This window comes from Tupaia chinensis, unplaced genomic scaffold (genome assembly GCF_000334495.1).
Source record: "Tupaia chinensis unplaced genomic scaffold, TupChi_1.0 Scaffold000361_2, whole genome shotgun sequence".
NCBI classification, from domain to species: Eukaryota; Metazoa; Chordata; class Mammalia; order Scandentia; family Tupaiidae; genus Tupaia; species Tupaia belangeri.
In genome coordinates, this window is record NW_006159858.1 from 4,061,618 (window position 1) to 4,088,488 (window position 26,871).

The following is a 26,871-nucleotide window of genomic DNA, read 5'->3' on the forward strand; positions in this document are numbered from 1 at the left end:
AGAGCCTGCTCTTTCTTGCTTCTAGTTGATTATGTGATTTGACATTAAGTTAGCCCATCTAAGGGCCGGCAGGTGGTGTAGTGGTTAGGGGTGCCAGACTCCCACGTGGCCGACCACAATTCAAGTCCTGGACCAGCTTGCTTTCTCTCTCTCCCCGCCCACCCCTGCCCCCACTGTCAGGTCAAATTAAAAAATAAATGAAGTTAAATAAAATAATTATTTAAAAAAAAAAAAAAAGCTTAGCCCATCTATTTTTGCTAAATTGGGGATTTGCTAAGGTGTGTCATGGCCATGCAACTTATTTCTGAAGGTCAGACATCAGTCCTGTGGTTAATGGTCTTCTGGGATGTGCAGTTCTCCCTCTCATGGCTTTCCACTTATAAAGCTATCTGTAGGTGGTAGCATTGGGTGTACTTAAATGACTGGTAGTAGATTAATAAAGACTCACAAATACCTTAAGTAGATAGGCAGCATTAAGATTCACAAAGCCTGTGGTTAGGTCCCTGTTAGTCATCTATCCAGCTTTATTTATTCATTTATTTTGGGTTTTTGCTAAAGGGAACGTGCACTCACCAGAGAGAGACAGAAAGTGAGAGGAAAAGTGAGAAATCGTCCCCCAGGGAGGATGGCCACATCACAATCCCTTCCTCTCCATTCTCCTCCTGGGATTTGGGGCATACACACACACATACCCAGTATGACCTTCAAGCAACTAGGTCTGGGACTTGATTCGTGGTCTACCTTGTGGGAGTCCAACACCTTAGCCACTAAGCCACCTTCTGATTCCTGCCCAGCTTTAAATGGAGCCGTTCTTCCTCTCTTTGTCCTGGGTCCATCAGCTAGCCTTGATTCCCTTCTTTAAACTCACTGTTCTCCCTTGTACCACAGGGTGTGCATAAGTACCATAGGTCTCTTCGGTTCTTAGGCCACTTTCTCAAGCCTTCCCTGACCACCTCCTCTTTTTCTAGGCCAGGTATCAGGGCTATTTCCATCATGTTGGGCTACTGTAACAGAACTCCTTAGACTGGGTCATTTATAAACAACAGAAATTTACTGCTCACAGTTGTGGGGGCTGGGAAGACAGAAGTCAGGATACCTGTAGGTTCAGTGTCTGATGAAGGCTCTCTCCTTCATAGATGGTGCCTTCTTTCTGTGGGAAGGGCAGAGGGGCTCCCTCAAGTCTTTTTCATAAAGGCACGAATTCCATTCAGGAAGACTTCACCCTCCTAAAGGCCTCACCTTCTAATACCATCACCTTGGTGATCAGGCTTCAACATATGAATTTGGGAGGGACCCAAATGTTCGGACCATAGCAGAGGTCTTTTCTTCACAGGTGTACTTAGACATCTATATAATATTTATAATTTGATGGGTGTCTGATTCTTCTCCTAGATTAAGCTGTCAGAAAAACAGAAAATTATCCTGTATCTCCCAGACCCAACTGGCTACTAGTACATAGTAGTTGTCAATAAATGGATTCATTCATCTCCAAGTATATACTTCAACACAAGGTCAACTTAAAGACTTGTCCTACTGTAATTTGAGTACTTAATTATTTCCCTTCCTATCCTCCATTTCGGAGGAACCAAGAGAGTTTCTTAGCTATACCCCTGGTGGTTGACCTTTAAAAACACTATAAGGAAAGATGTTTTCCACCCAGTCTTCACTCTCTATAGTCACCTTTTCTCTCTTCCCTCTCCAGAATTTTTTTTCCAAGTTTTTGCCATAGGGTGCATGTGCTCACCAGAGAGAGCTAGAGAGAGGGAAAGTGAGAAATCACCTTCCACGAGGGATGACCATACTGCAATCCCTTCTCTATTCTGTTTCTGGGATTTGGGACATGCACGCACATGTACCCAGTATGATTTTCAAGCTGCCAGATCCAGGACTCAAACTGTGATTGGCCACGAGGGAATCTAGCATCTTAGCCTCCATGTACCTGCTGGTGCCTCCCTCCAGAATTCTTTGCTTGCTGCCCTTGAAGTTAGAGTCAGGAATGTATTTTTAACCAGGTTTTTTTGGCTTGGTTGAGGCTGTTGTGTCCCTCAAAGAAAAATCTTTAATGAAATGTTTCTGCTTTTGTAATTATGTGTCCTGGGACCAGTAGGTGGCATAGTGGTTAAGGACACTGGACTCCCACATGGCCAACCCTGGCGTTTGAGTCTGAGATCTGGTGGCTTAATTTCTCACTCTCCCCCACCCCACCCCTGGCCCCTCTCTGGTCAAATTAAAATAAATAAATAAATAAATGAAGTTAAGTAAAATAATTATTTTTTTAAAAATGTGTCCTTCACATGTATGTGGTCCCCAGAGTCACAGTGGAGGGCAAGGGGCTCAGTGATAGGGTGCTGAGATGTTTCCCCTCTTCATCTTGGTAACAGGACAAGTGCGTGTTTTAGTGTGGGAGCTCTCTGGCCATTGGCCATCAACTTTAGTACTCCCAGTGAGATTTTACTTGAAACGTACTTTTATGTCTAGCCATCTCCTCTACTTTTTGTTTTTCCTCCATTATTTTTCGGAAGGGAAGTCTCTGGAGAAACTCTCTTTTTCTCTCCCACTTTTCCAGGCTGGGCAGCGTCCCTGAAGCTGAAGAGCTGGCTTCCCAAATGCTGAAAGGCTTTCCTAGAGACCGCGTCTCTGCCCAGGAAGCACTTGTTCATGACTATTTCAGAGCCCTGCCGTCTCAGTTGTACCAGCTTCCCAATGGTAAGTGAGCGAGAGAGAGAGAGAACACGTGCCTGAGTGTTAAGTGTCAGTGTCTTCAGTGTTTTCACCTAACTGTGGAGAATCCTAGATTTGTGCCCCAAAGTAAAGTCAGAAACCAGTTTGCCTGAGAGAAACAAGAGTTCATTCTTGCCGGCGTTGTGCATTAGATTCTCTAAAATCTAAAGCTCTGGTAGGGAGAGGTGACAGGACCTCCCCGTAAGACCTGATCAACTCACACACACCCACTTACACTTGAGAATTAAGAGATGAAAGTTGCCTCTGAGTCGTTTGCGTTAGCTGCCATGTGCCCGGAGAAGCAAAACCAAGGTTCCTAACAAGCCCCTTCTCTCTCTCTGTAGAGTAAGATGATAGGTGACATGGATATGTCACGGAGGAGAGCTGGACCTTTCTTGATTGGTAATACGATGCTACAGAAGGAAGTGCCGAGGTTCCTCCCAGGCTGGCCGCCCACTGGGAACACTCGTTGCCCTGAAGTCAGCCCTTGCTGCCTGGGCCTGAGGTCATCCTCCGAATCTGAAATCTGCTGAGGGGTCATGTGGCTGCAGCTCTCCTCGTGTTTCCCAGAACATGGCCAGGAAGGGCTCGCGGAGGATGTGGGCAGTAAGTGTGGTCATGGGAGCCTATCCTTAGGTGGGGTTTCTTTGAAAACGGCCACATCATTCCACTGGAAACAGGTTTTAGAAGTCCCAGGGCAGAGAAAAAAAAGTGAAGAAGGCCCCAGCAGCTCAGACTGGATACAGGGATGGGAGCCAAGATGGGTGCAAGGGGGTGAGGACAGAGAAGAGCCTGAGGGCTACTTCCTAAGAGGGGCAGACCCAGCTGGCCCATGTCACAGGGTTTGCAGAAGTAGCCCCACTGTAGGACACTGTCCTGCAACAGGCCAAAGCGCTTAATTTGGGACTTGTTGAAGTATTTTATTATTAAATTGAGTCATTTAGACTCTCCAAAAATAACCATAATCTTACAACTGGGGTTAATGTCTTACTTAACCCTGTAGGAAGAGTCAGTCATTAGTATTTATTAGGTTGCCGCTAAGTGTCAAGAACATACAAAGTACTATAAAAAGTTGAGGAAAACAAGAGGCTTGTCCTTGGCCTCAAGGATCTTACGAAGTAGGAGGAAAAGAGGGTGAGGAAGAGGAAACAGGGCGCCCCCGTACACATATTAGCACAAATCATATCTAAACAGCTCAAATCTGTGCATAATCAACCACAGATGTTCAGAGACCGTGTGCGTTCAAGGCAATTCTTCGGAGGAACTGGAGTAATTCAAGTGAGATGGATTAGACTGGGAGTGAATCTGCAGCGGAATTTGGAAGGAGGGGAGGGGTGCAATCTGGCATGTGGGTGAAATAAAAGACGTTGCAAGCAGACCTGCAACGCTCCCTTCCCGGTCCCCCTGGCCCCACTTCTGCCCTGCCCTTCCCCCACTCCCATCCCAACTTCCTCTTCCCAGTCTGAGCCCCAAGGTCCTTCCTTCTTAGCTTTCTTCTCTCAGGTTTGGCACATCTAACTTCAGTGCTTCACGCAAGCACACACGCTTGGGTGTTCACACACACCCACACACACATCCACACTCCTTTCTCACCACTTAAGGAAACTTCCCCCACAGGCCCTCCTCCAGGATCTATTATTCCACACACTGAGACCCGCTGGGGATCTTCAAAGTCTTCTAGGCACCAGCTTTTGCCTGAGGAAGGGTAATTAGGAAGAAACAATCACTGTCCAAAGTGATGTGTTGTTTAGAAACTTGGGTTTTGATTCTTCCTAGTTGATCCACAGCAAAGCCACCAACAGAGGGGCTCTGGGTTGTGTGTGTGTGTGTGTGTGTGTGTGCTTGTATGTGTGTGAGTGTGCGCGTGCAGGTGTAAGAGAGGCAGAGAGAGAACAATCTGTATTCCTTCTCTGTTCACCCAGCCACAGAGCCCAAATCTACTTTGACACTTTTAGAAAAATGAAAAGATGGAATCTTGCAGGAGCCTGCCTGCGCTGGGGGGGAGACGAGGAGTGCTCACAGCAGGAGGGAAGTTGACTTTTCTTTATACATATAGGGGTTTTTCCATGCAGAGTTTAAATTATGCCTGATAAAAGGAGTTTCGTGGATGTTTCAGTTCTTTCAAATTCTCCTGGCTTCCTCCCAATTAAATGAGGTTTGTCAAAGCCACAGGGCTCTGCTGCTGCTGCCTCCGCGGACAAGCACTTCCTGCAGCGACATCTCGAATCCCCGAGGGAGAAGATGAAAGGGCCGGCGCCAAGAGACAGGGGAAGGGGGGCGGGATTGGGTGTGTGTGTGCCTGTGCCTCTGTGTGTGTGTGTTCACGTGCATGTGTGTGTGTGCTTGTACATGTGTGCAATGGAAATACATATAGAGACAGACCGACAGGGCATGAGACGAGTAGAGAAAGCAAAGCTACCAGGAAAATTGGAAAGAAAAACAGAGGAAGAGAGAGAAGCAGAGACTGCTTTGCGCACCTTCGTGACCGACTGCAGCCCTCATCCGGGGCGCACTATGATTTAAGGGACGCATTCCCTGGGCCTGGCAGTGCCAGCCTGCTTCTTCATTGCCCCTGGCAGTGAGCATTATTAAGAGCCTCCTTTGCAGACAGAGAGCACCAGCAGGTAATCACAATACCCAGCCTGCAGGGACATAGACTCTCCCTCCCTGCGGAGAGCTGCCCCAAGCATGAGAATTGTGCAAAAATAAGACATGCTCTTGTGAGTGATTTGTAAAGAGAGTTTCCCTGCCATGATTATGCAAGGAATGTTGCTCTCTGATGGCATTTCAGTATGGAATCATTTAGGGGCTTATATTTATATCATTTTTATTATTCTGGTTTTATTCTGGTTGCAGGATAACAGAGTTGTCATTTTACAATATATTCTGTTTCCCCTTTGATCTGGAAGATGCCAGCTCTTACTGTCTGCCCTCTGAAGAAGACAATTAAAGCATAAAAACCTGTGACTGGGAAATATGTGGCGAGTGGAAGGATAGCCTAAATCCAAGGGAAGAGAGGTGTAGAAACTCCCCACGAAATGAAAAAATTGCTCCCATCCATCCATGTCAATTTTCATGAAGCTGAGAGGTCCCAAACAGCACTTTCTCTAGATTGTGGCAGTACGCTCGGAGCCAGAGGACATTTATCAGAGGGTTATTTGCCATGAAAAAACAGGAATTCCAGGATTAGCTCCCTTTTGGAGAGTACTCTGAACTGGAAAAGCGTGAATATTAGACTGGCAAGCTTGTGGGAACTTCTGCCAAGTTCTGACATTTTCCTTTATTGACTCTCGAACACCTGAAGAAACATTTGTTGAAGGAGAAATTATTGGTAGTCCCTCCCAAAACACGCCCCACAGCAAGCTAATTGCTTTTGCAGATGGTCAAGGAGCCCTCCTGCCACTCAGACACAGGCTGATGGCCACACTTGCCGTCCTGGTGGCCAAGCCAGCAAAGCAGGACGTCAGCTGGGGCAGCTAGGACCTAAAATTAGGCCCTTGGCAACTTTCTGGTCTTAGCTGCAGGTTCAGCTTCTTCATTTAATTCCCTTTGCCCTCAGCATGAACTTGGGCTTTGGGAAAGGAACACCCGTTTAATGATTTTGGGGGGCGGGGGGAGTAGAAAATCATTAAGCTGCCCCTTCTAGAAACTGGCTCCATTCTTTCTTGCAGGAAACCTTCCAAATGTTACCCTTGGAAAGTTAAGACTGCTTTTGGAACCTAGCCATTTTGAACTACAGACACTGATCCAGAAAAGTATTTTTTATCTGGGGCAGTAAATGCCACGTGATTTAAGAGTCTGGTCCTTAAGCCATGGTCCTTGATCGTCAGGACATCAAAGGCTGTCTCTCTCTGTCTCTGGGTTGGTCCCATTTTACTAGCCAAATCCCATGCTTGCGTCTCCCATTCCTTCCTGAACTAAATCCATCTTCTTTAAAACAGGTTTTCACATCCTAGGGGGGAAAAATATTAAAACTTGAAAGCCTGCAATTGGCTCACAGGTAATTTTGCAAAATCCACGGGCTACCCTGTAAGCGTAGGGATGGAGGAAGGCATGGCCTTTACCCCTTCCTTTCTTCTCACCACCCTGGTAACTGCACTCGAACGTTCTTCAGCCGGCCTCACTCACATTGCCCTCTTAAAATCAGAGGCATGTTATGCTTTGCTCCAATCGCAGAACCTCAGGCCTCCCTTTAATATTATCTCTTTAATATATTTGAAGATTCCTGGGGAACCAGCAGTTAGCGTAATGGCTATGTCGCTGGACTCCCACGTAGTCGACCGTGGTTCGTGTCCCGGACCCGGTGGCTTAAAACTCACGCCGGGCGCGTGTGCGTGCATGCCCAAGATCCCGAGAGGAGAATGGAGGAGAAGGGATTGCGGCGTGACCATCCCCCCTGGGGGGTGATTTCTCGCTTTCTGTCTCTGTGTCTCTCTCTGTCTGTCTGGCGAGCGCACGCGCCCTACAGTGAAAATCTCTCCAAAAAAAAAAAAAAAAGATTCCTGTGTTACTTCCTAAAGGTCACTTCTCCAGGCTGTATTCTTTTAACCGTTTTTTGTTTGCAAATACAGATTCCATTTCTCCCACCTTTAGGCATTTTGTCTCATTGTTCTATTCAGGTCTGCTCCAATTATTATTTTTTTTAATCTCTGATATTATGAACCCAGAGACTTAGGTTTGAGTCTCAGCATAGACGCGGGTTATTAATGTAATAGGAGAATTACTAGGTTGTCGGAAAAGTCGTGACATATTTTTTGGTTTTGTTTTTCTATGCAAAAATGTGTCTTAACTTTCCTGACAACCCAGTATGTTCCAGTTCGTTCATGGAAGATTTACTGAGTGTCTATTGGGTGTGATATTGAAAGACACAAAAGTGGATTAGACATGGACCCTGTCCTCAAACAACTTACAATCCTTCAAGAAAGGAGACAAATGTCTAAACAGCTGCAGAACAAGTAAACACATGTAAAGTACTCTGAGTGTCCAGAGGAAGTGAGATTAACTCTGGCTGTGGAAATCCAGGATAATTTGATGAGTGGGTCTTGGAAGATAGTAGGTCAGAATGGTTGGAGAGGAAGGGCGTGCAGGGAGAAGAATGGCCAACTCCTGTCAATACCATCTATCACTATTCAGATCTTGTCTTCTTTGTAATCATAGTGGCACAATCTTAACTCACATCAGCATTTTTAGTCTCTATCATTCTATGACTTTGTGTGCAGTTTCAACATTCTTTAACATGTACGAATGAGGCTTCCTTTAGCTCTTTGTATGCTTTTATATGATTTCAAGCCTATTCTGTTTATTGCTTTTATTACCTAGTCTGTGATGAGGCCAGGTTTCAGAGGCTGGGGATGACAAGGGAGAGGGGAAGAGGAAAAATCTTGACTCTGTACTGCTTCTAGGAGTTTGGTACGTAACTCGGACTCCTCTTTCCACCTTTCAAATTTATCATTGATCGATACTTAAGAGACAATGCATCAAAGAGTGAACTAGAAAGTGTCCCGTGTAACATGCATCTTCACATTCTGTGCTCAAAGGTGTCCTCAACCTATTCCAATACATTAGAGAAAGTGTTTGATTGACACGATGTTATATAGAGCTGTGTTAACTGAAAGTCTGAATAAACCAAATCCCTCGGCACTAGTAAGCGTTGGTATTGGTTAAAATTGTTAGCATCATGAGCTACAAGAGTCTCCAAGTGGATAAGCCATTTAAGAAAGAGTTAGAGATCTTACAACTTAGACACTATATATTCCATACCTTCATGATATAGACGAGTCGTTGACACCCAGGGAAGAATAATAGTAGCCTCCTTTTATTGAGCATCTATGTACTCTACATAAACTCAGTCTATACACTAATTGGTAAATCTTGAATTATTATCCTCATATTACAGATTAGAAAATTAGACCTGAGAATCTAATTGCCCAAAGTTACATAACTAATAAGTGGTAGAGCCAAGATTTGACTTCAGATCAGATTCCCAAGCCATTCTCTTTCCATTACTCATTGCCCTTACTAAAGAACAGATAGGACCTAGGCAGCAAAATCAGGATTAGAACCAAGATCTTGATTCCCAGTCCTGTGCACTTTCCACTATCTCATACACTTTACTCTAAAACCTTTCTGGGAAAGACTCCACATATCCCATTAGACATGTTTAATCTCTCACAATTAACAGGGATCAAGTTCATGTTTGATAGAGGTCATGCCCCAGTACCACTGATCCCCTCCTCAGTGCCATCTTATTTTCTTTCTTTCTTTCTTTCTTTTATATAATAACAAACACATCACCCTTGAGTTTTAAGATCTCTCTCTTTTTTTTGAGAGTTTTTTTTGCTATAGGGCACATGCCCTCGCCAGAAAGACAGAGAGACAGAAAGCGAGAAATCAACCCCCAGGGGGATGGCCACGCCACAATCCCTTCTCCTCCATTTTCCTCTTGGGATCTTGGGCACGCATGCACACGTGCTCCGCATGAGTTTAAGCCAACAGGTTTGGGACTCGAACCGCAGTCAACTACATGGGAGTCCAGCGACATAGCTATTACGCCAACTGCTGGTCCCAAGTTTTAAGATTTCTTAATCAAAGGCAATTATCTTTGTTTTCCTCTGTAATTCATTCAACTTCATAAGAAAAACATGAATAGAATTGAATAGATAATTGGGTAAGGGCATAAAATAGCAATTGACGTAAGAGCAAAGTAACACGTGGAATAAATAGCTTCAGTAGTAATCAAATAGATACAAATGATTGTTATGATAGTTATGTTATCTATAAACCTTGTGACTCCCAGGGTTGAGGTTGTGCTAAAATGATTCTTTGTTGATGGCTAGGTAAATTAAAGCAACTTTTACAAAGCATTGTGACATATATATCAAGAATTATAAAAATAGTCATACCCTTTAACCATGTACTTTTTTCTTTTAGTTTATTTATTTCTCCTGTGAACAGGAGAGATAGTTACTCCCAGGAAGGTCTACACATCATGGTCCACTCTCAGCTTCAGCCTTATCTGGATCATCGGCACATATGTGCCCAGCATGTTCAGGGAGGTCTCCAGATATGAACCTGGGACCTTCCTATGTGAGTCAGTCTCAAAAAGCATACCATTACCTGCCACCCCATCCCGTTTACTTTTTTTTTTTTGGAGAGGTTTTTGCTATAGGGCGCATGCGCTCGGCAGACAGAGAGAGACATAGAGACAGAAAGCGAGAAATCACCCCCAGGGGGGATGGTCACGCCGCAATCCCTTCTCCTCCATTCTCCTCTTGGGATCTTGGGCACGCACGCACACGCGCCCGGCGTGAGTTTTAAGCCACCGGGTCCGGGACACGAACCGCAGTCGACTACGTGGGAGTCCAGCGACACAGCCATTACGCTAACTGCTGGTTCCCCCGTTTACTTTTGATCCTAGAAATTTTCTTAAGAAATCATTGTATAGGAATTTTTAAAATCTAGATTAGTAAAAGTCTTCATTGCATTTTGTGTTTTATAACTTCTTTTTAGAATGATTTAACTTTATTTATTTAAATTTGACCAGAGATGGGGAGAGTGAGAGAGAGAGAAAGTGAGAAAGCAACCTGCCAGGTCCAGGACTCGAACATCGGTCAGCCATGTGGAAGTCCGGTGCCCTTAACCACCACACCACCTGCCAGCCCCTGTGTTTTATAACATTTTAAAAGTTATCAAAAAGAAAAGTAAAAGAATTTAAGTATTAAAAATTAGAGCACTGATTGGACAAATCTTAGCATATAGATTCAGCATGCAGTACTATGTAACTTAAAAATAATAACTAAATTATGGAAAACTGTATGCTGTGATATGAACTACAAAAAACTAGAATACAAATTTGCATATTGTGGTGTTCCTGTGGAAATTATTGTGCATATTAATGACATTAACAGGTAGAATGCAAAAAAAATGCTCCTGTAATTTTAGAAGGATCTTAGGTCATTTTTTTTCCCTTTTTAAAAATTTTCTTGAATGTTGGTATCACATTGTCTTTAGTATTTAAAAGAGAGAGTTAAACAAAATGGTACAGGGAGTCTGAGCTCTGAACTGGGAGTTAAAAGACACGCATTTTCTATTTTCTCTTCCAACATAAACATACATTGTTGGCCTTCATTGGCCTTAATTTCTCCATCTTTACAATGGGTTAACTCGTATTTCCTTTACTCCAGATTGAACAGAATGTTTATTTTATAAAGCTTTTAACTCACTGAATACAAGAGTTCATATAAATGCATTCCTAGGAGAATGAAAGGCGGGAGGGAGAGGAAAAGATAAATAGGCACTAATTAATTTTAAAAGGAAAGATCATCTGCTTTAATCGGAAATGCATATGTACTGTGCCGCTAGTCAGGGTTTTAAGTGCACTCCTTGTTAGTTAGCAGCTTCAATTTAAAGTACTGTGTGATCCTTTGGGCTTTGAAGATATGAAGCCTATATACATACACATGAGCTAAAATTACCGCGTAGTCACAAGGAAGTGTGCGCCCTGAATAATTAAATGCACTAAGCAACTTCAGCTGATGGCTTGAAGATGTGCAAGAGTAGCACGCAAGCCACGTGACAAGGGACATTACAAGACGTTGCAAGATGATGGTTTCATTTTTAAGCTTTCTTTTTAATGTGTGCTTTCTCTTTTTAGTCATTACAGGCAAGTACAAGAGATTTGATTATCTCGTTTCCTGTGAAAGGTTATTTAGCTCCTCAATCCCATTAAGGCACTCCCTGCACTCCAGTGCATTGAGCCTTCACCAGGTTATCAGCCCAGGGAGAGTAAACGGAGACACCGGGATCAGATTTCCAAAGGAAGGGAAGTTAAAGCAAAGTTTGAAGGGGGTGACAGCCAACATCCAGGAGCTCAGGAACTGAATTCGACTAGAAGACAACTAACTCATTATCTCATTCCGAAATGATCTAAATACATAAGAATCTAAAAGTTTTAAATAAACTTGTCCTACTGACTGTCTAGATGACTGAATTTCCCTTCTCAAAAAATTTTAAACACCCACTTTCGTATTTATTTATTCTAAGCCTGGAGCAGCTGCGATAATTATGCTGTCAGATTCAGTAAGTTAATGAGTCACCGAATGGAAGGTTTTGCATTCGTGAGACTGCTGAAGGAGGGCCGCTCTACAGCGTTTTTCTTTCTTTCTTTATCTTTTTTGCTCTTCCTTCCTTTCTTCTACTCCTTTTCCTTTTTCTATGAGTTGGGAAGGAGAGGCTGGCAGTCCACAGCCAAATTGGAATCCTTTTGATTAACTGGTTGCCTTTCCAGCATGTTCTGCCAGATAATGTCTCTCAGTCTCTCTCTCTCTCTCCTTCTCTCTCTGTCTCTCACTCTCTCCCTGCTCTTAAGGAGCGGCTGCTTTTGAGGGGCAAGGAAGCCTGAGGGGAATCCCAGCTTTTTCATGCCATTTTCCCTAAGGCAAGAAGATATTTCTCCCTGAGAGAAGTTCCCAAGCTGGTTTGGATTCGGGTTGATTTGAGAGTCATATGTAAAGTGTACACATTATTTATTTTGGTTGTTTAACTGTTTTAGCTATGACATGAGCTAAAAGAAAAGAGAATACAACATTGCATATTATAATGTGCCTGTGAAAAATGTCTTTTGCATATCAACATTGCATATTATAATGTCCCTGTGAAAATGTCTTTTGCATATCAACACTGCATATTATAATGTCCCTGTGAAAATGTCTTTTGCATATCAACAAAACTGGAAGACTCCTTTCCAGACTAGCAAATACGTAATTCCACGTCGAAAACCTCGAGGCCACAGGTTAAGCACAGCATCCCGGCAAATGTCTGAACTGAGCAAGGCAGGTCCGGCATTGCAGGTTTGTTTCTCCCCTTTGGGTGCAAGCAGCCTCCAGTAAACAATAGTCTTAGGGCACGTTATGTTCTTGGTGTGCCAAAGATAGAAGCTTCTGTTTTTGTTAAATCCTGAGCTATTTTGAGCAACCCAGGTTTGTGCAGATTGTGAGGCCTTGGAAAGAAATGCCCAAGTGGAAGAATGCCCTGCGCAAGTTTGGTGGCTGCGCTTTGGTGACAACATGGCTCCTAACTTTTTGCTGTTTTTTTTGTTTGTTTGTTTGTTTGTTTCAGACAGTATCTCTGCTAATCATTGGTTGCAACAATGGCAACGATTTATTAAAAGCGTATTTTGTATCAGGAACTATACAAGGTGTTCTGCATGTATTATCTTTAAATTTACAGCAATCTCCCAGAAAATTTTCTTTTCTCCATCTTGCAGATGGGTCTTTTAAAATGTTAACTTCTAGACAGCTGGGCTTCTAGCCTTAGCATAGTGAGCACTTGAAACAACAGGCACTGAACACAAGCTGTCTTTTTTTTTTTCTTGAGAGTTTTTTGCTATAGGGCGCGTGTGCTAGCCAGAAAGACAGAGAGAGACAGAGAGACAGAAAGCGAGAAATCACCCCCCAGGGTGGATGGCCACACCACAATCCCTTCTCCTCCATTCTCCTCTCGGGATCTTGGGCACGCACGCACACGTGCCCGGCGTGAGTTTAAGCCACCAGGTCTGGGACTCCAACTATAGTTGTCCACATGGGAGTCCAACGACATAGCCATTATGCCAGCTGCTGGTCCCACACCCTGGCATTTATGGAAATGCAAACGGCCAGCATTCTGAACTGACAGAATACATGGAGTGGAGGGTTAAGGTGGTGTGTGTGTTTTAATTTACAAAAGTTGCACCTTAGAATCTATTTAAATCCATCACCTAACATATCTAATAGGATTTGAAACTTTCAGAAACATGTCTAGCCCAGCTCGATGCTCACTGCCTTTTGTCAGGGATACAGTCCAGTCTCCTTGGCTTAAAATTTACTCCCTCCACCAACTGGTTCTAACCCTCTACCAGCTTTATCTTGTTCTAACCGTGCAGGATTTACTGCACCTGTCTCGAACACTTTCCTTTCTCTGTGCTTTTGCCCATGCTGATCCCCGAGTCAAGAATATTCTCCCAAAGTCCTTAACTACTGAGAGCAAATCATTCTTCAAGGCCCTAAGGACACCTTGTCTATGTTTTTCCTTTGTCCACAGTAGACCCAAGGAGAGGGGTCATTATAATCCTGTGTTTGGATCTACTTTAGGCCCTTATTTGTATGTGTGTGTGTGTGTGTGTGTGTGTGTGTGTGTGTGTGTGTTTGTGTGTGTGTTTGTGTTCTGGTTTTAATCATATTTTTCATATTTTCAACCCCTAGCATTATACCTTGTCCAAGTGTTCATTTGGTAAAACTGCATTAAATTGAATTAAATAGGAAGCACTTGGCAAGTATTAGTAGATTCAGTAAAACGAGTCTTCCATGAGTCAGTGTAAATTATTGGTAAATAAGTCTGGCTCATGTTTTGATGTCTCTTCGGGTGACAAATACTACAACAGACAGGCATTAAAAAAAAAAAAAAAAAAAAAGGAAAAGAAAAGAAACACTGTGAAAGATCCCAGGAAATAATGTGTTGGTGCTTTTCTCTTTTCCTCCCTACAGAGGAGTCTTTGTTTACGGTTTCAGGGGTGAGGTTGAAGCCAGAATTGTGTGACCTTTTGGCCTCCTACCGGAAAGGTCAGCACCCGGCTCCGTTTAGCAAATGCTGGTGAAAAAAGAGAAGTCACCAACATCCTTCCAGGCAAGTAAGTGGTCCCCACAGTGAGGCTGCCCTGGACGGGCTGCCAGGTGTTCATGGGTTCAGAGCACCTCTGTCCTGTGGCCAGCTCTTCATCCCCAGCTCAGGGGACAGGTGACCTAGTCTCTCTCATTTGGGGAACAGGCTGTTAAAAAGGAAGAGAGAGAGCATTGTGAGATCTTTGTGAGCCTTCAGCTGACGTGGGTAGAATGCAGGGTTACAATGACGTGCTGTTTTCCTTTAGGTAGTTCTGTCAGCTCAGAGGACAGAATTAGAAGTAAAGGTGGCCAATGGCTCAGTTTGCCCAAGACCAAGGGCTTGCTGGGATGCAGGACATTTGGTGTTAAAACTGACACAGTCCCATGTAAACCAGGGTGACTGGTCACCTTGGTGGTACAGATTTCTTTTCAAGGTCATCTTGAGGAGGAAGGGGTGCTGTGAAGGAGTTTCTGTTTCTTTTTTTTTAGAGAGAGATTTTTGCTATAGGTTATGTCCATTTACCAGAGACACAGAGAGAGACAGAGACAGAAAAAAGAAATCACCCCTCAGGGGATGGCCACACCACAATCCCTTCTCCATTCTCCTCTCGGGATTTTGGGCATGCACACACATGCACCCAGCATGAGTTTACACCATCAGTTCTGGGACTTGAACCATGGTTAACTGTATGGGGGTCCAGCGATGTAGCCATTATGCCATCTGCTGGTCCCATGTAAACTATTTTCTTAAAGCTACTCTACCATAAAAGGAGTTATGCTAGCAGGCATAGAAGCGAGGCAGAACAGCCCTCAGAGCCACCATAGTGTAGCTGCTCTTAGATTTCACAAAAGTATCTCCCATCTTGGGCTTTCTCTAGAGAGTGGGAGGAACGGTAATTGAGATAGAGGAACGAAGGTGAGAATCCATGTGCAGGATGGGTCAAACAGTCTTTGAGGTGACCCTGGCTATATTGTAAACCATGAGCATTGCATTTTGATTTGGCTACTCTTTTGCCCACCAATTTGGTAGGCCTTCCTAACAGACTTTTGGGGCCTGGATGGTGACTCCATCCACTCAGCTCAGAATCATTCACATGGCAAGATTCAACTCTTTACCTCTTTCTCTTGGACCTTTTTCTTTGGCTGTCACTATTTAAAAGCTTATACACATCAAGAATGTCTGCCTTCTGGCTCTTCTATGGTCATTGTCTTAAAAGACAATGCTCTCCTCATTGGATAACATGGAAGCTTAGAATTATATCTGTTCCCCCAGAATATTTTATAAAATGCCTAAATTTGTACTTTGACAATATGGAATTGGAATTACAATTGGCAATGCAATGATATGGTATTTCCCAAGCAAAGTATTTTCTAGAGCAGAGTCTTTACTATGTAATTATGCCATTTCAAACCTACCATTTACAAGAACAGGGTAAACTTTAGCTGTGTTCTATAAAGCAACGGGTTTCTCCTTTGTAAAATTATCCAAGACATGGGGCCAGCAGGTGGCATGGAGGTAAAGGCACTGGACCCCACATGGCTGACTCTGTGGTTTGAATCCCAGCCCAGGTGGTTTAAAGATCATACCAGGCAAATGTGCATGCATATCCAAAATCTCAAGAAGAGAATAGAAGAGAAGGAGTAGTGGTGTGGCCCTCCTCCTTGGGGGTAAGGGGAGTGGGTGATTTCTCACTTTCCCTCTTTCTCTCTCTCTCTTTGTCTGTCTGGTGAGCATATGTCCCCTATAACAAAAAAAAAAAAGAGAAAAGAAAAGAAAAAATAAAAGAAAATGATCAAAGTCGCTAATGGAAATGGTCTCAAATGGTTGCACGCCATATTATTAATAATAGCTATCATTTCTATTGTCATTGTTATTTTGTATTACTAAGCAGTCAAAGGTAGAGAAATTACCTTGACTCTGATCTACAGTGGCCTTCTGCTAGTAAGTGTTACCTGTAGATGTAAATTGGTCACAATACGAAATCAATGCAATGCAGTGTGTCAAGCTTGGCACCTGAGCCAGTCATTGAAGGAGTGGGGAGTCAGCTTCTGCTCCTTTGGAGTAATCTCATGATGTCCCTAGGCCTTGGTAGTCATGTAAGGAGATAAAACCGGTAGGAGATGAACCATAAGGAAAAGCTAGGGCAATTAAACTGTTTAATAAATGACTTGGGATCAGCAAAATCGGAGAGTGCTGGAGTTAAAGAGACTAAAAGCGGTAATCACATGGACACTTGGGGCCTGTAAATCTTTTTCGCTGAATTGAATTTATGTTAAATTATTCACTTTTTAGGAGAGTCAAAATGTAAATTGGAATAGTAGGACTTGGCAACTGGCAGCAATGCCTCCAAAATTAAGACTCTTGAAAGATCCTCAAAAACATCAGTTTCAGGCATGGAAAAAATGTACACTGATGTCTACCATAGAGAAATAGAGGGGAACTAAAATTTATGGGTACATACCACATTGCCAGCACTACTATGGGCACTTCACACAGTTCATTCCAAAGCGTGGCATGTTTTAAGCAGTGGGTTGCGGGGAGTTACAGTTGTAGTTTATACATCTGGACAGAGGGTTTTGTTTTGTTTTTGAGAGGTCTTTGCTGCAGGGCGCATGCTCTTGCCAGAAAGACAGAGAGAGGCAGAGAGACAGAAAGCGAGAAATCACCCCCCTGAGGGGAATGGCCACACCGCAATCTCTTCTCCTCCGTTCTCCTCTCGGGATCTTGGGCATGCACGCACACGCGCCTGGCGTGAGTTTAAGCCACTGGGTCCGGGACTCGAACTATAGTCGACTACTTGGGAGTCCAGTAACATAGCCATCATGCCAAATGCTGGTCCCGGGACATCACCTTTTCTATCAATATATAATATAATCCCATCAATAACTTTGCAATCACATTTAACAGGCTTTCCTTACTTGATCTGCCTCTTATTTGTTATTTCCAGTCTGTTTATTTCTCATTTACTTCCAGGGCTACATTCTTGTTGTCTCAGTTTTCATTTGCCTGTACTTAGAAGAAGCCTCCTGTCTACTTTGTATCAGATCTCAGATTTTATACCATTACCTGTGGCCTGGAATGTTTTAACTATGATGTTAAAGCCAACGGTATATAATTCTTTGGAGAAAAAGCAATGGAAGGTTATTGCCTAGAATTTAAGAGTGTTTGGCTCAAAAATTGCACATAGACTAAGATAGTCTGAGAAGAGGACTTTTGAGTAAGTTCTTCCTCTTTGTCTTTTGACAGAGAGATCCCTGAGCCAGAAGGTTGATTTCCCAATAGGACAGATGGGAGACGGACAATTGAAAGAATTTGGAGAGAGACCAGGTACATAGAGAGACCTGTCACTCCTGCATACGCTTCCAATTTCTCCCAACAAAAGAACTTCTGTGGCAAGGAGAGGATGAGTCTCCAGTTTGGAGACGTCTCCAGAGAAGATGATTCGGATAAAGTTGTCAGCAAAAAGACTTGCTTAAGACTACCTGTTACTGTTTTCCTAGGAGCGTTTCTTTGTTCACTATCTGGATTATCAGAACACATTACCACCCCACCTCACCCAGATTTCGGGAGTTTGGACTGAGTTGCTGTTTAGAATTGAATTTCAGGTTCTCTCTTTCTACTGAATCCTAATCATTGCAGTGATGGCAAAAGTGATGTGAAATCTAAGCTCTGATTTGATGGCAGAGATACTGAAGACTGATAGAAGTAAAGGGTTCCAAAGATGTAATGCAAGCCCTGTTGCCCCATCAGACACACATGCATGTGCACATACACAAGAAAGCCCTCTAGAAAAATGAGAGATCTTTGTAGGCTAACACACGTGCCATTTTCTACAATGGCTCTTTCTAAAAGAAAACAGGGAAACTCAAATTACTTCTGTCTAGGGATTACATCAGGGAATGTTGTAACCTAGAAACCAGAGCCCTCTATAAATACTTTAGAAGAACAAGGACGAACTAATTGAAAAATAGTAACTATGCACCCAGTGTCTGAGATGGAAGAAGAAAAAACACATACAAATAGTCCAAAGAAATCTGCTTTAGTATTTGATTTTAGTAAGGCACTTTGAAACAGCCTATCTGGATCTGAAAGGTGACAAAGCGTAGGCTGGATGATGGGGCAGAGACGTGCACTGAAAGAATGACAGTTATTCAGCTGAGAGGCCAATAGTGCTACAGTACAAACTTCAGCCTGGTGTCCTATTCCAGTCAAAAATGCTTATTAACCAGGGCTGCAAAAAGAGAAGACCTAAACCAGGCCAGCGTGAGGTCTAGCAGTACTACGGCCATTTTGAAATGAAGAAAGGCCTCTAACAAGACCAATGTAGGGGCTTGCAGGTAGCGTGGTGGCTAAGGGTATTGGACCCCCACATGGCAGACTGTGGTTTGAATCCCGGACCTGGTGGCTTGCTTTCTCACTTTCCCTCTCTCTCTTTCACTCTGTCTCTCTATGGTCAAATAAAAATATGTAAGTAAATAGATGGATAAAGTTAAAAAAGTAAAAAAAAGTAATTCTTAAAAAAAAAAAAAAAAAAAAAGACCAGTGTGACTAAGTGCTGAGTCAGGGGAGGTCTGTTTGAAGAATGGTCAGAGGAGAACTCAGGGATGGTTATTTGAAGAAAAATAGGAATTAGGAAAGTGATTGACTTTGTGGTGAGGAATGATTTACACTTGCTTATATCTCGTATCTTTAAGTACATGCTAAGCTCTCGAGATACTTCGGTGGTACTTGTTGACTATCTACCTATAACCTGGCTGCAAAAAATAAACTCCCTTCTTGTCCAGCCTCTGCCTCTTGTCCCATTGACCGCACATAGAGGCAGATGGACTTAGTGTGCGGTAACAGACTGAGGAGACAGAGAATCTCCTTCCTAAGGAGTAAGGGCCTTCACAAAGCAGAGGCTGGTCCTCTGGTGGGGGCTACACAGCTATGGCAAACAGCTCAGGTGTGCTACTTTTAAAACAGCAGAAAAAGTTCCTGAGTACCTGTTCACCAATAGAATGAGTGCTCCCAATAATAGTGGGCTCCTTTTGCCCCCATGAAGATACAGAAAACTGTACAAGGAATTCCCGTATTGGAGGTTAGAACAGCTGACCTCTAAGATTCCATCTAATTCCAAACTCTCCAATAATGACTTTTGAATAATTGTGGACACACTATACTTAGAATTATGATAATATCCTATTGTTGCAACAATGGATAGACTCATTTTTTTCAGTGGAAATTGATTAGATTATCCTTTTTCTGTTATAACTGGAAAATAAATTATGCTTCTGCTTCCTTTCTTAGTTAATGGATTTGCCTACTTAAGAGCTTAATAAAAATATTTAAAAGACTCTAAAACAACCTTTAATTCTTCCTTTATTCTTTGATTTCATAAAACAAGCTTTCCTAGTGTTTGTGCATATTTTTTCTCCCATTTAAAAATACATTTAATTTTATTTATTCATTTATTTTAATTTGGCCAGAGAGAGACATAGAGAGAGAGAGAGAGAGGGAAAGTGAGAAAGCAAGCCACCAGGTCCGGGACTCGAACTGTGGTCAGCTATGTGGGAGTCCAGAACCCTTAATCACCACACCACCTGCCAGCCTCTCTCATGTTTTTATCTATTCCATTGTATAGACACATACCTGACTTAAAACACATTTTATTTTTGTTCAATTGGACATATTAACTATTTTAGTGATGTTTACTTATTTAGTCATTATGCTATTGATTTAGTATTTCTGTCTCTGAGGCTCCATACCTGGATTCTTCTTAGCCCTCTAGTGGGTGATAGGGCTGGTCAATTCATTGTAAGAGGAAGTGGCGTGTGCCACTTCTGGACCTAGCATTCATCTGATTGCCAATGCAAGGCCCTCCAAATCTCTTTTCATTTTCCCTCTGTTGCAGTGACCAGAAGCATTCAAGATGGCCCCAGAATGAGATGTTCAATAGAATTCCCAAATGACATACAATGAATGTGTAGTGGGAAAGAGAGACAAAACCTTATTGTTCTAAGCCATTGATATTTTGGGGCTATTTGTTACTACACTATAACCTAGCCTATTCTGACTAATATTGGGGTACATCACACATAGACCTGCACTGTCCATCATGATAGCAACTAGCTACATGTGACTATTTAACTTTGAATTAATTATTGAATTAAAAATAATAATCAGGCACAGGTCCAACCATGGAGGCACAGATGGTAGGCTGCCACTGTGTAATGCTGGAGTCATATAGGAAGCCTTGGGTTCAAATACCAGGTCAACCTGAACATTCTGGTTATGCCAATGATCCTGGCTATCTAGAAGGTTCAGGGAGGACTGTGGCATGAAAAGACCCTGTCAAGGGGTACCTCAACCCACATCTATCTTCGGAAAGGAAGATTTTTTTTTCTTAGTTTTGGCATAGGGTATCAGAGAGAAACAGACACAGAGAAAAAGAGAGAGGGAAAGTAAGAAATCACTCCCCAGGGGAGATAGCCCACACTGTAATCACTTCTCCTCCATTCTTCTCTCAGGATTTTTGGCACATATGCATACACACCCAGTGTGTTTTTCACGTCATAGTCCAGCACTCAAACTGTGCTGTTGGTCACATGGCATCCAGTTGCCTTTACCACCATGCCACCTGCTGACCTGAAATAAATACATTTTTAAAAATAATCTAAAAATCAGTCACACTGACCACACTTTGAGGGCTCAATAACCACATGTAGTTAGTGGCTACCATATTGCATGTGCAAACATAAAACATTTCTATCATTATAGAATGTTCTGTTGAACAGCGCTAACACTGAGTGTTAGGAGTTTTTATGTTTTTTAGACTTTAGCCATAGGGCTTGCATGTTCACCTGAGAGAGAAAGAGAAAGACAGAGAGAGGGAAAGTAAGAAATCACCGCTAGGGGGTTGGCCACGCCACAGTCCTTTCTCCTCCATTCTCCTCTGTCATGTTCAAGCCACCAGGTCTGGGACTTAAACCGTGGGCAGCCACGTAGGAAGGAATCCAGTGCCTTAACCACCGTGCCACCCGCTGTGGCCTGAGTGCTAGGAATTTCTATGAAAGTTGATAGTGTCTAAAGTTCCTCGACACTTTAAGTGTGTGTATTTCATTTCACCTTGGAGTTAGTCTCAAAAAGTTTCACCTTTGAAGCGAAATTTCTAGGAGCATCCAGTCGAGGTTACCTTCTAGAAGAAAATAATCATTCGGAGCAGTTACATTTCTTAGACCCAAGGAACCAGAAAAACAGAGATGAATGGTTTCTCAAGGACCTTCTAGCCTCATGGAGAGTTAGATGGAAATAAATGCAAGATCTGATGACAACATATCAGCTATGCTATCACAGAGGAGATGATGATGATTTTTGTCATGAAGTGAGAGTTTGTCAGGCAGAAAGTTGTGGGGGTAAGAAGATAGCCCTAGGTGAAGGAAATATAGAAGGGGCAGGATGATTTGGGGAACCGAATACCCCAGATCTGTGACTTAATCCATGAGGCCGTTATTTTGCACAAGAAGTCCAGAAATAGAGGCTCCCAACCAGCACAAGGACCCAGGTTCTTCCCATCTTTCTTCACTGCATCTTCAGTGTCCTTCAGTGTCCTTCATTGCCTCAGTCCTCAGGCTGGATCCTATCATCATCATCGTCAAAAGATTCTGCTGTGGTTCCAGCGTCACGTGCAGACATGAGAATGTCCAGCTGGAGAAGAAGGCATCTCTTCCTGTGGGCTTTACTTTCCCAGTTTATGTATCTATTTATTTCATGAGAAAGAGAAAGAGAAGCTCAGCACCCTGAGGGTCTCATGCCACATTTCTCCTCCCAGCCAACCAGGGCCCACACCCAACATGTACAGGTTGACACGGAACCAAACCCTGATCTTCTGTATGTGCGGCCTTACAGAGCACTGTGCTGCCACTTTGCCACCATGGTTGGGTCTTGTGTGCTGTTTTTTTTTTGAGAGGGTTTTTGTTTTGTTTTGTTTTGTTTTGCCATAGGGCATGTGCACTCACCAGAAAGACAGAGAGACAGAGAGACAGAAAGTGAGAAATTACCCCCTAGGGGATGGCCACTCCACAATCCCTTCTCCTCCATTCTCCTCTCGGGATCTTGGGCACGCACGCACACACGCCCAGCGTGAGTTTAAGTCACCGGGTCTGGGACTCAAACCGCGGTCAACTACATGGGAGTCCAGCGACATAGCCATTATGCTAACTGCTGGTCCCTTGTGTGCTGCTTTTTAAAAGAAAGTACAGTTCTCCTTACATCATACCAATCAGACTCACATATTCACTCTTAAAATGCTAGCAAGAGGGATTCGGTGTCTGCTTTTGAATGTTCAGGATTTCCTCCAGAATTGAAGCTAAGCTCTCCTTTCTCGAGGGACCAATTAATGAAAAATCATGACAACATGTGAGCCTACCCTATCAGAGGAGATGACTTTTTTTTTTTTTTTTTGGTAGAGGTTTTTGCTTTGCAGTGTGTGCACTTTGCCAGAGAGAGAGAGAAAATGAGAAATCATCCCCTGGGGGATGGCCATGCCGCAATCCCTTCTCCATTCTTCTCCCGGGATCTTGGGTACACAGGCACACACACCCTGCATGAGTTTCAAGCCACTGGGTCCGGGACTCAAATGGTGGTCAGCTATGTGGGAGTCTAGCAATGTAACCACAACGCCATCTGCCGGCCCTGAGGAGATGACTCTTAACTAGAGAAATAGGGAATGGCTCTTAGGCAGCCAACCAATAGAATTTGCTACTGCAGGGACCAGCAGGTGGTATAATTGTTATGTCACTGGACTCCCATGTAGTCGACCAACTGTGGTTTGAGACCTTGACCCAGTGGCTTGAAACTCAAGCCATGGTGTATGTGTCTGTGCCCAAAATCCTGAGAGGAGACTGGAGGAGAAGGGATTGTGTCATGGCCATCCCCCTGGGGGATGATTTATTGCTTTCTCTATCACTCTCTGTCTGGTAAGTGCGCACACACACAAACTTGCTACTGCGATTACTTGACTATGGGGTCAAGTGGTGTGGGAGGCCGTGGGAAGTGAAGAATGACTGGTCATTCTGTTCTTGGGCTCTGTATGAATTATTATATCATTTGTAGTCGGGTAATCATTTTGAGGTACAGGTAGATGCATCAGATGATTAGAGCTGGTGGGCCCAGCCATAGTGGGACAGCAATAGCACAAGGCTCTGCATTGCTGGAAGCCATATGGAAGGCTGGGGTTATGTTCCCGGGTTCACTTGCACTCACTGTGCATGTGCTCATGATTCCAGCTGACTGGGGAAGGCTGTGGGGGAGGGGCAGGATGCAGATCACAATATGAAACCCCGTTGAGGGCATTTGTCTTTCTTTCTCTCTGTCTCTGTTTATCTCTGTCTCTCTCATGAAAGAAGGAAACAAGAAAGGAAGAAAATGAAAGAGAACAGAAGAAGGAAGGAAAAATGGAAGGGAAGAATGAAGGAAGGGGAAGGGAAAGGAAGGAAAGGGAAAGAAAAAGAACAAACTGCTGGCCTGGAAGCAGGCATGGGGGCAGGCTCTCTGTGACATCACCTATATATTGATGGCTCTTGGAGTCGTCAGGATGTGATTGCCTAAGAAACCAGATACCCGGAGAAGAAGCACAAGACCTGAACCTTGAGACAGCCCACGTTTAGAGGGTCTGAGAAGGATGAAGTATTAGTGGCTAGAAATTGGTGGGGGAAGGAGACATTGTGGGGAGGAAGGAGAAAACTAGATCCTTCTGTGTGAAAGAAGTTGAGAATTGCATTCCAAGACTGAGCAGCCTGCAAGGGAAAGTGTTAGGGAGTGTAATCTAAGAAATACCATGGACTTTGGTGGCTACTGATCATTGAAAACCTACATGATATGGAGACCAGCAGTTGGCATAATGGCTATGTCACTGTTCTCCTGTGTAGTCGACCATGGTTTGAGTCCCAGACCCGGTGGCTTAAACTCACTCCAGGCGCATGTGCGTGCATGTCTAAGATCCCAAGAGGAGAATGGAGGAGAAGGGATTGGGGCGTAGCCATCCCTTCTGGGGGGTGGGGGGTGATGTCTCACTTTCTGTCTCTCTCTCTCTCTCTGTCTCTCTCTCTCTGTCTTTCTGGCGAGCACACACGTCCTATAGCAAAAACTTCTCCCCCCCCACCCCCCAAAAAAAAAGTTAAAAAAAAAGAAAACCTACACGATAACAGTTTCTGTGGAATGGTGGGCACAGGAAAACATGATGGGTTAAAGAGAAAGTGAGTGGTGAGAACACAGAAGCAGGAATACCTTCTGCATATTCTTTCATAAGAGAAAGGTGAAGTGAGAAATCAGCCCCAGACGGCGATGCCACAATCCCTTCTCCATGCTCCTCTAGGGATTTTGGACCTGCGTGTATGTGTGCTCAGCGTGGTTTTCAAGCTGCCAGGTCCAGGACTCAAACCACAATTGGCCATGTGGGAGTCTGGTGCCTTAACCACCATGCCACCTGCTGGCCCCAGATTATCCCTTTTTCAAGTTTATTTTTAAATTATTTTAAAATTATTATTATTTATGAGGGAGAGAGCCAGAGAAACAGATAGAAAGTGAGAAATCATCCCCTGGGGGAATAGCCATGCTGCAATCCCAACAAGGTCTTGACTGCAGTCTATCCCCAGCCTCAGCCAGCCCTGGATCATGGGACATGCCCTGTGTACTCAGGGAGGTCTCCAGGCTCAAACTGAAAACCTTCTCATGTGGTTCAGCCTCACAGACCATTGTATTTTTACCACTGAGCCACTTTCAGGCCCCAAAAGATTATGCATCTTTATGGACCAAAGGAAAAAAGTAAGAAAGAAAGTGGGAAAACCAATGGGTAATCTAAAATCCCCAAGTGTGTTCTCCTCTCGGGCTTCTGCCTGGTCTCCCCTCTGCCTAGAACCCTTTTCTTCTTTCCTTCTTTCCTTCCTTTCTTCTCTCTTTCATTTTCTGCTTTAGGATGTGTACTCTCACTGGGGAAAGGGTGAAAAAACACCCCTAAAGGGGATAGCCACCCTGCAATCCCTTCTCTTCTGTTATCTTCTCAGGACTTTGAACACACACACACACCACCCACCCACACCTGGTATATTCTTTTATTTCTTTTTTTTTTTTTTTTCTTTCAGAGGGAGATTTTTGCTATAGGGTATGTGCACTTACTGGAGAGAGAGATAGAAAGAAAAAAATCACCCCCCTGGGGGGATGGCCATACCACAATCCCTTCTTCTCCATTCTCCTCTCAGGATCTTAGGCATACACTTACATGCGCCCAGTGTGAGTCTGAAGCTGCCAGGTCCAGGACTCGAACCACAGTTGACTATGTGGGAGTCCAGCAAGGTACCCATTACACCATCTGCTGTTCCAACCCAGTGGTGTGTTTTTCTAGCTACCGAATTCCTGACTCGAACTGCGCTATCTGCCATGCAGCACCCAACTACCTTAACTACCATGCCACCAGCTGGCCCTGGGGCACTTTCTTTCAAATATCTACAAAGCCAACTTCCTGACCTATTTCAAGTCTTTGCTCAGGACCAGCAGGTGGCGTGATGGACATCGCTGGACTCCCACGTAATCAACCGCAGCTGAAGTCCCAGACCCAGTAGCTTAAAACTCACGCCAGGTGCATGGGCATGCGTGACCAAGATCACAAGAGGAGAATGGAGGAGAAAAATTGCAACATGGCTAGGTCCCCTGGGGGCGGGGGTGATTTCTCACTTTCTCCCTATCTCTCTGGCAAGTGTATGCAAACACACACAAAAATCTCTCCAAAAAAAAAAGTCTTTGCTCAGTCTGACCTAGCAACGTCTCCCTGAGCCACCCTATTTAACAGGCGAACTCCCTGCACATGAATCCGCTTAGCCTGCTTTATTGTTCTATATGTGTCATCACTTGATTTCATGCTCTGTGAATTCACAATTGACTTACTATGATATTTATTGTTTCTCTTCCCCCTCCGAGAATGTGGGCTCTGTGAGGATAGGAATCTTTCGTTCGTTCACCAATGTATTTTAAGTACCTTGAACAGTCTCTTTGCACATAGTAGGTCCTCAATAAATGTCTTTTTGAATGAATAGACTCCTCTGCCTAGAACACGGCACTCTGTTTCCTTCTTGCTCTGCTCCATTTTGTTTTTTCCACATGTTATGTACTGGTGTTTTACATTTGTAATGCATTTTCTGACTTCCCCAGGAGAAAGGAAGCCCCATGTGAACAAAGATTTTGGTATGTTTTGCTCACTGGTGTATTCCAGGCACCTAGAACTCTGCATGACACATAGCGGGAGCTTAGCAAATACTTAGAGGATGAATAGATAAATGAATTAGTGATGCTTCAGAGATTGAAGGCAATGAGATTAAGAGCCTATGTTTGTCTGCGGGAGGATAAGAGAACAGGGGAAATGAAAAATGCACAGGTACAATTATTAAAAAGCCATTAAGGGGGGCTGGCAGGTGGTGTGATGGTTAAGGTGCTGGACTCCCACACCGATGACTGCAGTTCAAGTCAGACCTGGCAGCTTGCGTT

General features: G+C 43.7%; 1 protein-coding gene across 2 annotated transcripts in view; it reads left to right on the forward strand.

Annotated features, from left to right (window-relative positions):
• CDK15 (cyclin dependent kinase 15) overlaps nt 1-26,871 on the forward strand; it is a 156,439-nt gene that overhangs the window by 99,973 nt on the left and 29,595 nt on the right. The window contains exons 12-14 of one of the 2 annotated variants that reach the window (XM_027773649.1): nt 2,567-2,706; nt 14,241-14,383; nt 17,602-18,745. In XM_027773649.1, coding sequence (XP_027629450.1) covers nt 2,567-2,706; nt 14,241-14,350 — 250 coding nt within the window. In that variant the 3' untranslated portion in view covers nt 14,351-14,383; nt 17,602-18,745. Of the gene's footprint in view, nt 1-2,566; nt 2,707-14,240; nt 14,384-17,601; nt 18,746-26,871 lie in introns of those variants that run through there. The other variant, XM_027773650.1, reaches the window with a different exon arrangement.